Source organism: Lonchura striata, chromosome 12 (genome assembly GCF_050655825.1).
Source record: "Lonchura striata isolate lonStrDom1 chromosome 12, ASM5065582v1, whole genome shotgun sequence".
Classification (NCBI taxonomy): Eukaryota; Metazoa; Chordata; class Aves; order Passeriformes; family Estrildidae; genus Lonchura; species Lonchura striata.
Window position 1 is genome coordinate 9,460,456 of NC_140714.1, and position 15,306 is coordinate 9,475,761.

General features: G+C 45.7%; 1 protein-coding gene across 5 annotated transcripts in view; it reads right to left on the bottom strand.

Moving 5' to 3' along the window:
- The window catches only part of PLXNB1 (plexin B1), a 77,067-nt gene that overhangs the window by 19,011 nt on the left and 42,750 nt on the right, over positions 1 to 15,306 (bottom strand). For all 5 annotated transcript variants that reach the window (XM_021531442.4, XM_021531427.4, XM_077786133.2 and 2 more), the window contains 13 exons: positions 14,442 to 14,624; positions 13,898 to 14,026; positions 12,005 to 12,105; positions 11,200 to 11,332; positions 10,353 to 10,509; positions 7,426 to 7,534; positions 7,220 to 7,328; positions 5,770 to 6,633; positions 5,523 to 5,648; positions 4,299 to 4,421; positions 3,262 to 3,355; positions 2,841 to 3,007; positions 1,667 to 1,818 (listed from right to left, as the gene is read on the bottom strand). In XM_021531442.4, coding sequence (XP_021387117.3) covers positions 1,667 to 1,818; positions 2,841 to 3,007; positions 3,262 to 3,355; positions 4,299 to 4,421; positions 5,523 to 5,648; positions 5,770 to 6,633; positions 7,220 to 7,328; positions 7,426 to 7,534; positions 10,353 to 10,509; positions 11,200 to 11,332; positions 12,005 to 12,105; positions 13,898 to 14,026; positions 14,442 to 14,624 — 2,447 coding nt within the window. The remainder of the gene's footprint in view (positions 1 to 1,666; positions 1,819 to 2,840; positions 3,008 to 3,261; positions 3,356 to 4,298; positions 4,422 to 5,522; positions 5,649 to 5,769; positions 6,634 to 7,219; positions 7,329 to 7,425; positions 7,535 to 10,352; positions 10,510 to 11,199; positions 11,333 to 12,004; positions 12,106 to 13,897; positions 14,027 to 14,441; positions 14,625 to 15,306) is intronic.

A 15,306-nucleotide genomic window follows, 5' to 3' on the forward strand; every position in this document is an offset into this window, starting at 1 on the left:
TAAAAAAAGCAGGGACCAGTTCCCATCCTATCTAAAATTATTCCTTCTGGGACAGACAGGATGAAACCCACTATGGCACAGATACACAGAGTCCAAGAGCTCTTCTATATTCCAGAGCTGATCAAAATCAGTTGCATCTGGCCAGTGGTCAATCCACACATTAGTGCAGTGTCTGATGCAGGAGAAGACTCAAGACCTGGGTTTAGCTGTCACTGGTTTTCAGCCAGTGGCCTCTGCAACCAGCCAGATCCCCTGATCTGCACCAGCCATTCCTCCCAGCCCTTCTTCCAGACATCATTTGCTGTGGGAGATGCTGACAAGATGAAAAGTCAAACTATACTTTGAAGAGAGCAGCAAGGAGTCCCATGTTACAGCACTCATTTGCTAACAGAAAAGGTAATCTGCAGACTTCCCAGCCCTCTTGCATAGCAGGAGATTAATTTTGTCTGTGCCTTGCTCAGGAGTGGGTTCCAGGTTCACAGCTATATCCCCTCAACTAAAGAGGCTGAGGAATTTGAACTTAGGCAGTGAAGTCCAAACCAAGACCCTGTGATGCCAGGTGATTTACAGATACAGAACACAGATAGTGCTAAAACCAGAAAGATTAAGCTCTAATTCTAGGATGAAAACAGAAAGCAGATGGATCCAGACAAACAAATTGCACAGACAGGACAACACTGCTGAACAAAGCAAGCCATTCCCAACAGGATCTTACCTGGCTCCTAGAGGGAAGGGTGCTACAACTACTGCTAACATGGAATGTAAAACATGTTTGTGATAGCTCTGATAAGAGTTTACTCACAATTGCCCTCCTCTTCTCCTGCTGGTTGTTTGGCTCCTCTCTTTCTCTTGTCCAAAGCTTCAACCTACCTGCCTTGCCACAGGCCAACTACACAAATATCCTTTTATCCTTGCTTCCTAGTTATCTCCCATTCATACCTCTTAACACCTAACTACTGCTTTATTATTTTGCTCTGCCCTGGCCAGACACACCAGCTGCACAATTCTCTATCACTGACATGAGCCAGAGTCAGGAGGACAGGTCTTTCTGCTTCTCATCCTTCTCCTTGCCACTACTTTTACAAGCACTGTGTGATCTATCAGGCATTCCTGGCCACCAGAAGTGCCATTCCTGGCACTGGGCCCACCAGGACTTCCTCATCTGTCCCTGCCAGAGAGGATCTTTTCTTTGAGTTTGCTCCTGGGGGGAAATCTTGCTAGCACATGAAGACTGACTGTCTAGGGGTGTGCCTTCAACTATGTGTTCCCATGCTCACCCTGTGTTAACATGGTCAGGCTATTTCCCTATCAGTGATACTTGCACAAGCCGTGTCCTTTGCTTTACTGAAATCTCCTGTGGCTGAGTGAGACACCCATGAAATTGCAGGGTTCTGAGCCCACAACTCTCTGACCTGACAGGGGGCTCTGTCTGGGTAGCATGGTTGGAACACTGCATCACTGTTTGGCTGTCACCTTGTACACACCCTTATCTCTCTAGGGTCACTGCCTGAGCAAGTGCTTACACAGTGACCTTACTCAGGGCAATTCCTGGGAATGGGCAGGGCTCAACACCTACTACAGCAAAGGCAAAGACATCTCAGGCTGGGTCAGCAGCCAGGGAAAAGCCAGCACCTGCCTCTGGGGAAAGGTTTCACAGATACTCTACCTGCTAGAGATCTCATACTCTTGAGCATCTACGGCACAGGGAATTCCTGCAACAGTGACAGTTTCTGCAATGTCTTGATGTTTCTGCCCGAGGTTTGAGCCAGTGATGGTGATTCTAGTGCCACCTTCCACTGGTCCAGACAGGGGGTACACCTGCAAAGACATCCGCGCATGTGTAAATGTCACAGTATCTCAGACCTCCACAGTCTGGTGACTGATCTACAGCACAGGGCCCTTCAGCTGCCCTGGTGCAAACTCTGCCTGTTCAGGTCACTCCTGCTGACTCCTTTTACTGGCTTGGACTAGTCCCAGGTTGCAGCCTCATCAGAAGAAAGGCCATAAAGAACATCACAGTTGAAGCCTTCTTTCCCATACCTTGCTGCTGCCAGCAGTCCCCACCCAGAGGTGATAATCCACTTAGAAGGCAAAGACTGCCCTACTTTGCCTTCCCATCAACATGCTGACCACTCCACAGGGCATTTCTGCTGAAAAGTGGGAATGCACAAGCCAATACATGTTACTAGTATTGAAGCAACAAGCACCATTCCCCCCTCAGCATCAGGACGACAATGAATTGCATGCTGCACAAATGTCAAAGCTCTGTCTCTGAGCAGCATCCAAACTAAGACAAGATGCAGCACATGGATGTTGTGTGCCACTGAAGGGAGGACAAGCTGACAGCAAAAGGGACACATGGCTACAGACATTTCTCATGTGGCAGTTAGCAAGAAACATTTAAAATAAACAGACAAAAAATAATTAATTCCAGTAACCTGTCATGCCTTTCCCATCATTGCTGTGCTGTTGTTATTAGGTTTTACCCTCCTCTGCCCCAGGCTTAGATGGGCCAACCTGTTTCAGGGTCTGGCTCAGGACAGTTGGAGGATTCATCCTGTGGACCATTTCCCAGCTCCTGAATGATTCTGGTGCACCAGTTTCAGCTGAGATACAAATTAATAATTCCCCACTGTTCTCTATTAGCAAACTGAAAGCCCAGCAACAACAGTCTAGAATCCTCACAACACTGAGGGACTCCAATTGAACTTCCTCTTCAGACGGTCAATAAATTAATGAGCTGCACTGTTTGCACTCTGAGTTCACAGCCCTTTGACTTCCACTGCAGAATGAAGCCCTCCTTGCCCTGTGTGCAGTACACCAGTGAGCAAATTACTCACAGAGTGAATGAGAGGTGCTGGACACAGGTCTTCAACTTCTTCCTTGCAAGAGCCCCTGAAGATACAGCTGGGGTTGTCACCTCCACACCACACGCAGTTATACTTTGAGTCAGCTGTTTGGCAGCGGCTACAATCAGTGTGTCCCACAGAGCAGTTGTAAAAAGTCACTGCAAAGGAGAAAAATTCAGAGGTACCTGCAAACATTCCCACAGGGCACACACATAACCCAGCAGCATGATGTCTTTTACAGACCCCACTCCTTCTCCTGCCCCCGTGACAAGTGACAGAAGCGCAGCTCTGTTTTCCTCAGTTTTCTTGTGATAGGACTACCACAATAGTATAAAAAGGTTCATTTGAGGTTTTCTCAATTCCCTTCCACCTCATCTGCTGTGTTTTTACTGGGAAGGTGTTGCACTCCTACCATGAAGATCTGCAGCACTGTCCACTCGAAGGTGTCGTCGCCTCTGTACAAACACCATAGCACTGAATTCAAGTTGAGGTGCTGCGTAACTGTACTGCAAAGACAAAGATCATCAAGAGGACTTAACAGAGGCAAAAACAAACCAGCTGAATAGGCAAGAAGGACCAGCCTCAATACTGAACAGTGCATGACACAAACAGCCTACATGGAACTTCCATGCATGTAGACAAGGCAGTGTTAGTTGGGGCTGTGGCAGTACAGGCTTGTCCTCACTGGTTCACAGTCACAATTCTGCTCTAGAAAGAGTAGCAGGTTTTGGTTCACTAAGATGAACACTGAAAACCAAGTCTGTGCTCACAACAATACTTGTCTAACTTCCTGTCTGATTCCTAAGTGGCCAATTCCTATCTACAAGCCACCTGCTCAGAAAGCTGCTCAAGCTGGCATTTATGTAATTTCAATAGAGCTGATGCTATAGGATCACAATTGGTCTGCAGGGCTCATGTACAAGAGCCTGTGTTGTTCTTCTCCCTTAACTATATGAGTTTGTAGACTGAAAATAACATCTCTGCTTTCAAATCTTGCCTTAAGTAAAATTCACACAGCATACAGAAGTGTACATGTCTGTCTGATAATTTTTCAATCCACAGGCCTGCTTCTATCACCAAGGACAAAATCAGTACTAACAGCATTTTTCTTCTCACAAAAGAACAATCATCTCCAGAGTCATGATGCAGAGAATGACAAACAACAATGCCTCAAGCTAAAGCAGGAATGGCACTGTGCTGGCCAGTTCAGAATCCCCTGCTACAGCTAGCGCAGCAACAGGTCATGTGGCTCAGACTGCACAATCTTCCTAAGGTTGAACGTATCAGTATTGGCAGGCAGCAGCATCAGAGCTCAGGGCACCAGAGTGCTAAACAGTCTATAAATACTTTTGCAAAATAAGCTCTTTCCTCCAGACCTTGCCTTCCATCCTATTCTCTTGCTGAGCAAAACCAGCACCTGTGTGAACTCTGAAATGGCACAGCACTCACCTGGTTCATCTGGCAGGTGATATAGCAGAGGGACTTGTTTGTTTCTTCTCCTTCCACATAAGCTTCCATCACCACTGTCCTCCCCTCCAAATTCAAGACACACTCATAGTCCCACTGCTGGTCCTGCAGGAGGAGACACATGGCACCATTCCTCAGTGACAGAGAGCTTCAGGCTGCACAGGTGTTGTCCTACCTCTCCAGTTCAGCACCCTTCCCCATGCCACCAAACCAGCAGCATGCTCCTCTCACTCCCCTTGTTATGCCAGCTCTATGCTGTATTCAAGGCCCCTCTATGCTGTGACTGCCTCCATATATGAAAAGCAAACCAACACTAAACACCTAGAAAGGAGCACGTGTGTCACTGTGCAGAGAACTTAGCACAGAGGGAGAAATGAAAAAAAAACAAACAGTGGGACTGTGAAGTTATGCCAGTACGTCCCTGTGAAACGCTAGCCTGGAGATGAAGAATAGAGTACACAGATGAGGGCAGAGCATGTCAAAACCAGTAAGTGTGTATTTCTCCTCCCTGTCTCTTTCCTGTAAACCTTCCACTGAACTGTTTAGATACTTCCTGTAAAAAAGCTAGATAGGCATCTCTCTGGAACCAGCTGTGCTCCTCTGAGCAGTGCAGTATATCAGATTTAATGTATAAAGTAACAATTAAGACTGTGGGTTGCATGTTCTGAGTTGGGTTTTTTTTTGGTCAAAGGTTACTAAACCATCTTCTGTCTTGAGAAGCAAAGAGAATTTTTATCAGAGGCACACCTAAGAAACAGCACTGTCAATAGTGGTTTTCCCCACTGCAGAAGTTTCAAGTACAGCAGGAATAGCCACATAAACATCAGCATGCCAGAAAGGAAAGGGAACAGATGACTTGTCTTTAGCTTATGGAAAGACAAACAAACAGGATGGATTCAGCAGAAAGTCATTCCAAGAACTATCATCTGCAGTGCAGCACAGGTGCAATTTAATCCAAACACATGCAGATTCTCCAGCAGGTTGGTGCACACTTGTACTCTCCCTTTCTCTTGGTGACCTTCTACACACGAATACATCCAGCTATGGAATTCTTTATGCACAGAAATAGGCTATTCCTCTAGGAGAAACCTAGGTAGAGTCACATCTGTATCTTACACATATTTTTAGCAGCCGAGTGGCCAGGTTGTCCAAACAATGCCCTGCATTAATGCAATTTCTTGATGGTGGTGGCATTGAGCTGACTACCTGATAGAGGTGGAAGTTCTTTCCCAGCAGGGTTATCTTCCTCGCCACATTGACTGGAAACAGAGAAGATCCCTGGATTCCCTCCACACAAGGACACGCATTTGGACCCCAGCTAGGCTCTTCACTCTGGAAAAAAAAAACCCACAGGACACAATCCCTCCTGTGTGCTGAAATACTTGACAATCTGTAAGAAAACTTCAAAGAGTTACAGCCTTAGACTGTGAATTACAAAAGGCCAGTAACTTACCTCCTCCCAAAACTCAGGGGCATCATACTGATAATCGAGGTCAGGGTGAAGGATCCTGGGAAAGTCAGGGACATCCCTCTCTGAAGAATCGCCATCACCCGACAGAAGAGTAGAAGCAGAGAAAAGAGATGTGTCATTCTCAGCCTGCAGCAAATCCATCCAGTCCTCTGTGTCCTGGAGCTCTGTGCCTTTCTCCAGCAGCCACTGAGGAGGAGCTGATGTTGGGAGCCTTGAAACAGGGAGCTCAGTTCCTGGCAATCCAGGAGCATCATCAGAGACAACAGGGCTCCCTGGCACCTGGCTGGCCGTCTGAGGAGATGAGATGGCAGATGTCAGTGCTTCTGTGGTAGGAAAAGGACTTGGAGGCCACTTGAAACTTGTGACTTGAGGGGAAGGTGTTACAGCTGCCACTGGAGATGTGTGCAGAGGGCTACCCCCGAGGGTGGTGGGTGGGTCTGTGTGCCAGGCATCCTGGGCTGTGGCTGGCCCTTCAGTGGGCAAGGCTATGTGATCCATGTTTTTAGATGGGCTGGAGAGGACAGATGCAGCAGGAGAAGTTGTCTCTGGCACAGTGACGGCAGGTTTGTCTGCTGGAGGTGGCAGTGGGGCCTCTGTGGCAGCCTGGAGAGAGGCGGCTTCGGTGGAGAGGGTCAGGTGGGTGTAGCCGGGGCTCTGTGTGGGCTCCGTCGTCAGCTCCGGGGCTGCGGAGGGCGTGACGTGGATGGCCTCTGTGTGGGGCACAGTGCTCGGGCCCACGTGCACAGGGGTGGTGACAGGCTTTGGGGCCGTGGTGGGGGCTGTGGTAGAGGACTTGGTGAGGGGAGCAGCCGAAGAAGGATACACAATAGAGGTTGGGATCTGGGCCTAGGAAGAAACAACACGGTGAGATGAGAAGAGGGAAAGAAATGGAATACAATAAAACCCAAGCAGAAAAACACTCTGTATGACTTCCCATAGACAAGGTGCTGTTTCACTCTCTGGATTTTAATGAGAGCTACATCTTGTACCATCTTTTGTGATGGGATTGGGGAATGTTCACAGTGCAGAAGATCCAGCAACACTCCCTCTTCACACAGGTGCCTGCACTGGCTTCCTCTCAGAAGAAGGTCTGCTAGTCTTCATCCTCCATAAAAATGCAAGGCCACCTGTGGCAGCGACACACTGGGCACATGTTCCACCTCCCTGTCACAGCCTCCCTGCCAGCTTGCTCTTGTCCTACCACTTTGACAGCACTGGCTGCATAGCCCCAGGACAATGACCTGCTTCATCTGACAGCACTTCCCCAGAAACCTGCAGTATCAGGGATGCAGAGCCCCATGTCACACCAAGGAGAGCTCTCTCTGCTCCAACAGCTCATCTCCTTGCTGACAGCTGCTATTTTACCTGAAAAGAGATCTGACTCACCAAGGCTGTGATGGCACACAGGACTAGGTCTGAGCAGGACACGTACCCTTTCATTGTAGATAATGACTCCCTCCTCACAGGCTGCTTTGTGGGTGCAGAGGTGCTGCTGGATGCACCAGTTACATCCCCAGAGACTGCTCACACACTTCTGGCACCTGGAGGAATGACAGAAAAGCAGCTGCTAAGAGAGGACAAGCAGAAAGGGACAGCCACCCTCCCTAAAACTACAGAAGAGAAAAAGCAGGTGCTCACGGTGCCGATTTCCACAGCAGGGCCACTGCAGCACAGTCATAGAAAGAGAAGTCCACAGAAGCAATGAAGATGTCATGGAAACGCACTACAAGCTTTATGGTGACATGATCTGAAAATGAAAATAAAAATTTCTTAGAAATGGAGCCCCTACAAGTTTGCCATACTGTTAGGAGACACAGCATGCTTTAGGATAGACACTGTCAAACATTGAGGCAGATTCCCTTCCATGCTTTTAGCACCTCAATCACTGGATTATCCTACGGACACTAAAAACAGGTTGGACAAGTTCATCAGGAGTAGTTTGTGACAGCTCTTGCCAACCCATGGGAAAGAAGACTAGTCTGAAGATCTGTCCATCTTTATCTCTGTAATTCCACTGCCATCTCTGTATTACAGGAAGAAGTAACATTGAGGCTCAAAGCTGATTGCCTTCTTTTGTCATCCAAAGGAAAATGAAACCTTAGAACTGATGTGCCCTTCACATGCTGCCTTTACCTTGAGAGCTTTATTCTATGACCAGACTAAGAAGTGAGTCAGGAAAGAGGTTTATAAGATTTGTAATCTCACTTGCAACGACTGAAGGCTTATCTGCTTTAAAATCCAGGTTTCACATCAATTACAACCCTCAGGATAGCCCTGTTCTCTTTGGGAAGAGACTGTCACTGTTTTCTCTAGACCAAATAGCTGCAGAGAGGGTCAAATCTTACTGCAGCTGATAGCATCAGCTGGAAGGAGATATTTTGCATAAGACAGTACTAAATCACCTTATTAATCTTGTCCCAGACAAATGCCTTCAACCTTAGAGCTGGTTACTAATTCTCCAAATAATGGGAGTATGCTGCATTCTCTGCTCAACCCCAGGAGCTGCTGTTTCTCTAGGGCAGTTTGCAATAAAAGTAAGTAATAAGAACCTTGTGCACTGTGTTCCTCTCAGAACGAGATTTCAGAGCTCCTCTTGCAAGCAATCTCTAGTCACAGCAAAACAATCAACATGTGAAGAACCAGTCAGGTCTAAGCTGAATACCTGACAGAATGGCAAGGGAAGCAATATGCTAATAAAACAGCGATGGGGGTGTATTGAAATCCAGGATGTGCAGAAAATAAGGGTATAGCCTATGCAGCTGGAGGCTGGAGTCACTGCAATACTGCCAACTCCTATCACTGTCATAGAGATGATTGCATTTGGCAGTGGTGGAAGGGCTAACACCTCCCAGGATTTCAGGGTTATGACACCATATTTATAAATACTCCTTTCTCCAAAAAGGCCATTATTTCCCATGACTGCCAATAATGCTGTTTGACAGTACAGAAGATGAGGTCAAGCACTTGCAGATCAAGAGCAAGACTTTGTGCTACTAATTTGGAGCTCAACAGCTACATATGATGGATAAGCTGGCATGCAACCTTTAAAATAAAGCTGGAAAATGGCAAATATTTTAGTGAACTGGGGGAAGTATTATAAGTAGGAATAGGAAAGTGTTGTTATCTGAGGCCCTAATGAGATCTCATTTAGAAAACAATGTATGAATCTGGTTACCAGCTTCAAATTAATCTTAGCAGAGTACAGAAGCCACGCAGAGAAGGAATAACAATACAGTGAAGGAGAGAGAAAGCCTGAGAAACAAGAGAACATGAAGAAGAAGCTGGCACAGTTAAACAGCAAAGCTCTGTGCTAGGGGCTGGCCATAGTTCATTGAGTGGGAGAAGCACTGCGGAAGCAAAAGGACAATACAAATAGATCAAATGCACAGAAACCATCCACAAGCAAGCTACAGAACAGGAGCCACTTGATAAGTCTCAAGCAAAATATGAAAGTAATGTAGGAAATGGATCTTGCAATAAAAGCAAGACTGACTTACAAAGGAGTTGATAAGAATATCTGAAGCCTAAAATAATGAGAACTAGGCTGTGGCTTTATCTACACTGATTTTTCACAACTGTGCTTAAATTCAGACCCATACAACTAAACAGAGAAGCAAATCCTGCCCACTCTGTTTGCAATGGCAATGCATGAAACCCTATTCCCTCTGCCTGACCACCCTGAATGAAGACCTGGTGGGTTTGTTCTAGACTAAAGCTGTGTGATATCCAGGTATTAAAATACTGCAAATAATACTGAAAATGAAGGAGTTTGAGATTGAATGAGTGTGTTAACTGAGTTCTGGTATCATGTTATGTCCATGGAGATTGCTTCATACCTATTAGCCAGCTGCATACTTGCACAGAAATTCTGTTCAGCCATTTAGGTGTGGAATGTGTCCCAATGGACATCTGCCTTTTACTTCAGATGAACAAACTCTTTGAAGAGATCAGCTCATCAGAGCTCACACTGACAGGCTGGGTAAAATCCAATGCAAAGAAAACAAATTGAGAACTTTCCAGGTTCTTTAGAGTGGCCAATCAGCAATACTCAGCCAACTATCGTTCACAGGCTGTGTATTTTCTGAGGTTATGCCACACTGCAGATTTATTTATATCTTTAAGGACCATGGGTCTCTTCTTGCCTTTCCTTACATGTACTTCCTTCTCCCAGTACATGGATTTTGAGAAGGTTGCTTTTTGTTTAGTTTTAATAATAAAGCAATATTTATGAGAGTTTTCTCTCCAGATTTAGGAAAAAGCTTCCAAACCAGCCACCTCTCTAGACTGCATTTCAGATCACGTTCAGATTTGCATACACCCCTTCAAACAGGATCTCCTTTCCAACTATTAGAATTTGGCATTGGAATTTGGCAACAGCCCAGAATAGCACAGGATGTGTGTGACAAGTAGAAAGCAAACAGATATTATGAGGAATGAAATGAACACCTGCTGACAGTCCACATACATTCATGGCTGTTAATCCCGGCAATACGATGGCCCACAACATACTTTCTCCCAACAATGTTATCAGAGCTATCATGCTCCATTGAAAGCATTTCACTAACCTGTTCCTGTTGGCAAAGCTGGTGCTTGGCTGGGATCTGGAGAAGGACACATGATTCCTGACTCTGTCAGAACTGCTGGGCTTTCGTAATCTTCAAAATAACATGAGTAAAATTCTTCCTCACGCAGAGAAGGTAAGTCCGAGATGGCCAAGAATATCTGTCAGTTCAATAATATCTAGTAAATAATTTGCCTTCGTTTAATATAAATTTTTGGTTCTGTTTTTTCAAAGGAAGAATCCCATAAAGTAGTTATCTACAAAAAGCTCATTTTCCTATGTCTCTTAAGACTGACTGTTCCATTCATCATCTCTTGCCATTCCCGAACTGAACCTGGCATTCCTCCAGCAACTGACAACTTCCCCCATTGCCCAAGCCTCTAGCAAAAGACAGGTTCTTGCCACTTCCTGACACAATGACAGACTTCAAATCACTCCAACACCTTCTTAGCTTTTCTGCTAGCTATCACATGCCAGACAGGAGCTGTAATTTTGGGCCACTCCTTTCAGGTCCTCCTGACAGCAGCTGACAGAAACACTGAAAGCACAGACACAGGCACCTTATATATACTAAAACAAGGAGGATCCCCATCCAAGCAGGCATCACATACTCCAGAATAACTCTTTGCAGGCAAGGACATTTCATTTTAGAGAAAACAAAGAAACAGCCAAACAACTGAATGAACAGCTTGGCTGTACCAGGAGATAAGTCCCTCATGTGAGGCAGACAACGTGCCTGAAGGTTCAGTGTTTCAGCCCCCCAGTGAAAGCAACAGAAAAACTTGTGACTCCTCAGTTTGCAGAGGACTTTCTATAAGCTTGAGCATCATCAGAGGATCACCCCCACTCACATTTCTCTTTTCCTCTCTGCTGATATTGGCTGGAGTTAGTGACTGGACAGACAGACACTGCTGTGTAGAGTTAAAGCTCCAGAGCCACTGCTCACTCAACCTGGACCGCAAGCACTCGGAGCGACGGCTGCACCTGCAGGGAAACAGCAAGAAGCCCTGTGAGAGACCTGAGCAGCAGCTTGTGTTTGGCTTCCAAGCAGACACTAGCTGTCTCAAGCCTTGCTAGAGTCTTGGGGAAGCTGCTGCACAAGCCACTGAAGTCCCAGCCTCCCACCACCTTCAATAACAGGATGAACTGTTGTGAAATTATAGATGGGAAGGCGCTTCTCGGGCTTCAGGGGTCATGAACTAAATCCTGTGACTTTCTACAGAGAAGCAGAGCCAGCAGGCAGACACAGACACTGGAATAAACCATGTCTCATTAAGCAACATCAGTAGAACAAGTAGTGAAAGAGTGCTAAGTAAGACAACAGAAGAAGAGATAAGATAGTTTCTCTAAACTTGCAATGTGATAGTTTGAGCTGAAGTCAGACTAGAACCAGGCTGAAATCTAATGAACAGGTGAATCGTGTGCGATGCCAAAGACCCAAAAATCAATGGAAAGATGCCCCTGTATGCAACTGCTATTGCTGCTGGCAGTGTTTCAGGGAAGCAGAGAGAAGAATGGTAAGTTAGAGCAAATGTCCCATAAAGGAACTAAAGATAAACAAAATCCAGATGCAGATAAAAGGAAGAGAGTAAGTGAAGGCAATCCCTAGGCACTCTCTCTCCAAAATCCTTACAGGTGAAGAGGGATCTATCTTACCTTCCCTGAAGGACACACCAGCCACAGTAGGGATCTTTCAGTGCCAGACAGGATTCACAGTCCAAGTACAGGGAACATTCCATTATGGGAACCTTTACCACCTGTCAGAGAAAAAATGAAAAGTGGAAAACACAGCACACACAACACAGCTCCCAGGTCATTGGCTTCTTATACCTAACCAAAAAGTCCCATAATCCACATTCTCATCAAAACAACTCCCTTAAAAACAAACAAAATAAGAACAAGTTTCCAGAGCCCATCTGAATGGGCTCTGGAATTTCAATTTCCATTTCACATACTGGTGTAGGACATCTAAACATCAGGCTACAGAGAGACACTGAGGAAAGCAAACTGTATTGCTATTCATTGGTTATTCTGCAACATGTTTTCCAAAGAGGAAATCGTATTTAGTCATAAAACTGCATTTTAACACAGTGAATTATAGAACAGCCAACTGAATATCATCCACTTTTTTGCTTTTCTGGACTCATGTAATCTCTCCTTACACACTGGTAACTGAAGCTGGAGACAGCAGCTACAGCTGAGGCCTCTGAATCCACCTGCACTATTGCCTGGCTCTACCTGACAGAACTACCATTTTGACTGAAAGTAGACCCTGAAGCTTTGATCAGTGTGGAGCAAAAACTTTCTGCCATCTCGGGGTAAATTTTACTTGCAAAATTCTTCTGCTTTAACTTACCATCCTTGCTGATTTCAGCCTCTTGCCCTCTTTAATCTGCTACTACACTTCAGCTACTACTGTCAGCTACTTTGAAATACCAACTTCTAATCCCAGACCTATTACTTTTGCTAAGTACGTGATGCAATTTGCATATTTTAATTGGCAGAACAACTACTGTTAAGGATATATTTCAGATTTCCCTGATCTTCTTCCACTCACAGATTTCAACTCCTGCTTTGAAGTGTTACAAATTTTACAAGTATCTCAAAGTGCACTGGGGGAGTAAAGGGAAGCAGTGGTTCTCATTTTTTGTTTGTTCTTTCCTTCAGGGTAACTCAAGGACTGCTTTTCCTTTGCTAGGAGGATCCTTTTCTTTCCAGCTCAAGGAGCTGATATGAGTGGTGGTAAAAATCCTCTCAAATAAAGTATCCATAGCTGGATTTCCTACTCAGCAGACATCAATATCCCTAAAGCCTGAGGCATTGCAATGCCTCTTCTCCTCCAACTGCCCCTAGGCACAAATCTAATTACAGAAAGCAGGGGTAAAGAGAAAGGTGCCTCACATGGGTCATTCCATAGCCTGATTTCATCTGCAAGACTGTTATTATACCCCTGGTTAGAAAATACCTCTGTTACCTGAATACATTTATCACACATTTCTGCTTTTTGTAGGTTACAGAAGAACAGTTTGATCTTTTAACTGATTATAACCAGAAGTGCTACACTTTAATGACACAAAACCTCTCTTTTCTCTTTTTAAACTCCTGCAAAACCAAGATGGGCCACATGTGAACACAGAAGCTTTCTTCTGCTCAAGTGGAGATTCAAACTGTTGTCCAAACTGTTGTCCAAACAGTTCCTGCTCAAGACAGCAGAATTCAGGAATTGGTGGTCCCTTGTATTCATGCCAGCAGAGCAGCTTTTTACAGCCTGCAGTTCCATATTCCTCCATCATTACTGAGACAGCCTGACAGACTTCAGAAAATGCACACGCAAACAAGCCACGGATTAGGGTAACAAGGCTTTCTCCATGCTTCCTCCAGCTTTTGGGAAAGGTCAGTCCCCATTCCTGTAAGAAAACTGGCAGGCAGTTGCTGCCCAGCACAGGCTTAGCCAGATGGAGTTTCCCTGCCTCCCCTGCTCCTGTCAGCAGTTTGTCTGGACACCTAGTGTTTTCAACTCCTCTGTGGAAAGGATGAAATTGCTCTTACCATGGACTGGGTCATGACAAAGAGGTGCTCCTGCAACTGGTCGAACAGCAGGTCTCCACTCACCATGCTGTTCACCTGGATAGACACCGAAGCATAGGTGTGTGCCTCTCCCTGGGCTCCCAAGTACACCTGCAAGAGAGTCACACCTGTGAGCAGGCAAAGCACCACCACAGGAACTGGTGTCACATGCTCTACAACAGGAACAAACTGGCACTGCTGCTGTGTGCAAGGATTTTAAGTTCCCACCAGAACCCCTGTGCAGTGACTTCAGCCATGTGAAGCACATACCCAGAAATACCTGTGCAAACCACATAGAATGCACCAGCCCTGCTGCTGGCACAGTGCAGGTGTAACCAAAGGCAATGTGACCACGTGTGGGGCATTCACATTTTCTACAGGCAGTACAGGGTGAGAAGAGACCATCTGATAGTAATGATCTTTAGTAGGAACCCAACTTCCCAGGGAAAAATAAAAACTGCCCTTTTCCCCTTCTACCTGAGCATCTCTGGTTAGTTTCATCCTCTTTGCTGCATGCTGATCATACCTTGTGCAGCCTTCCTCTGCTGTCTCCCAGAAAAGCAATGGTGTGGCCATCTTCCACATTCACTGCCACAGCTGTCAGACGGGCCTCGGTTTTCTCCAGGAGTGGGGCTGCTTCCAAGGGTACCCGGCTGGCCATAGGGCTGGGAGTGTGGTCAGAGCCACAGGGATAGGCATACAGGGTGTCCTTTTTGGAGGAGTGAAAAGAACAGGGAAATCAGTACCAAAAAAATGGGTACAAATAACATTATCACATTTAACATTTCCTACCATCCCCCTTCTACCCAAATTCTCCAGCAGTGAATTCAGCTTTAACCTCTCTAAGGCTTTTTTACTGAGGGCAAAACCACCCATATTTTAATAATTAGTTTAGGTATGTTGGCTGTCTGTACCCTCACAGAATCCTGCAGACATTTCAGCCAGTTCATTCAGCATCAATAATGAAATGCATTGAAACTCCCTTAAGTTCTCCAAAAAACATTGCTGTTACACGCTGCCATGATACTGCTTTGGGGAAGATTGTGTTTTCCTGAACAAAGAAAAAAGAAGAGAATTTCTGTTTCCAGTGCAAAGCCACCTTGTGACAATTTGCATGGTTTTGCTGTAACACCTACAAGTTAAATACTAAGCCTGAAGTAGAATCCCAGTGCATCAGGACATACATAAACACAGGGTGGGACACAACCTGCTCCCAAGAGCTTACTAACTGCACTCAGGAATCAGAGAGCACACACAAGAGACATCACTGCACACTGCTTCAATCCTTCTAAGCCTTGTGAGAGTTCTGAACATGAACTCCACTGCTCTGTGCAGAAACAGTCATTCTTCTGTTCCAGTTAGCTCCCTCCCAGTGCCACCAAACCTTCACT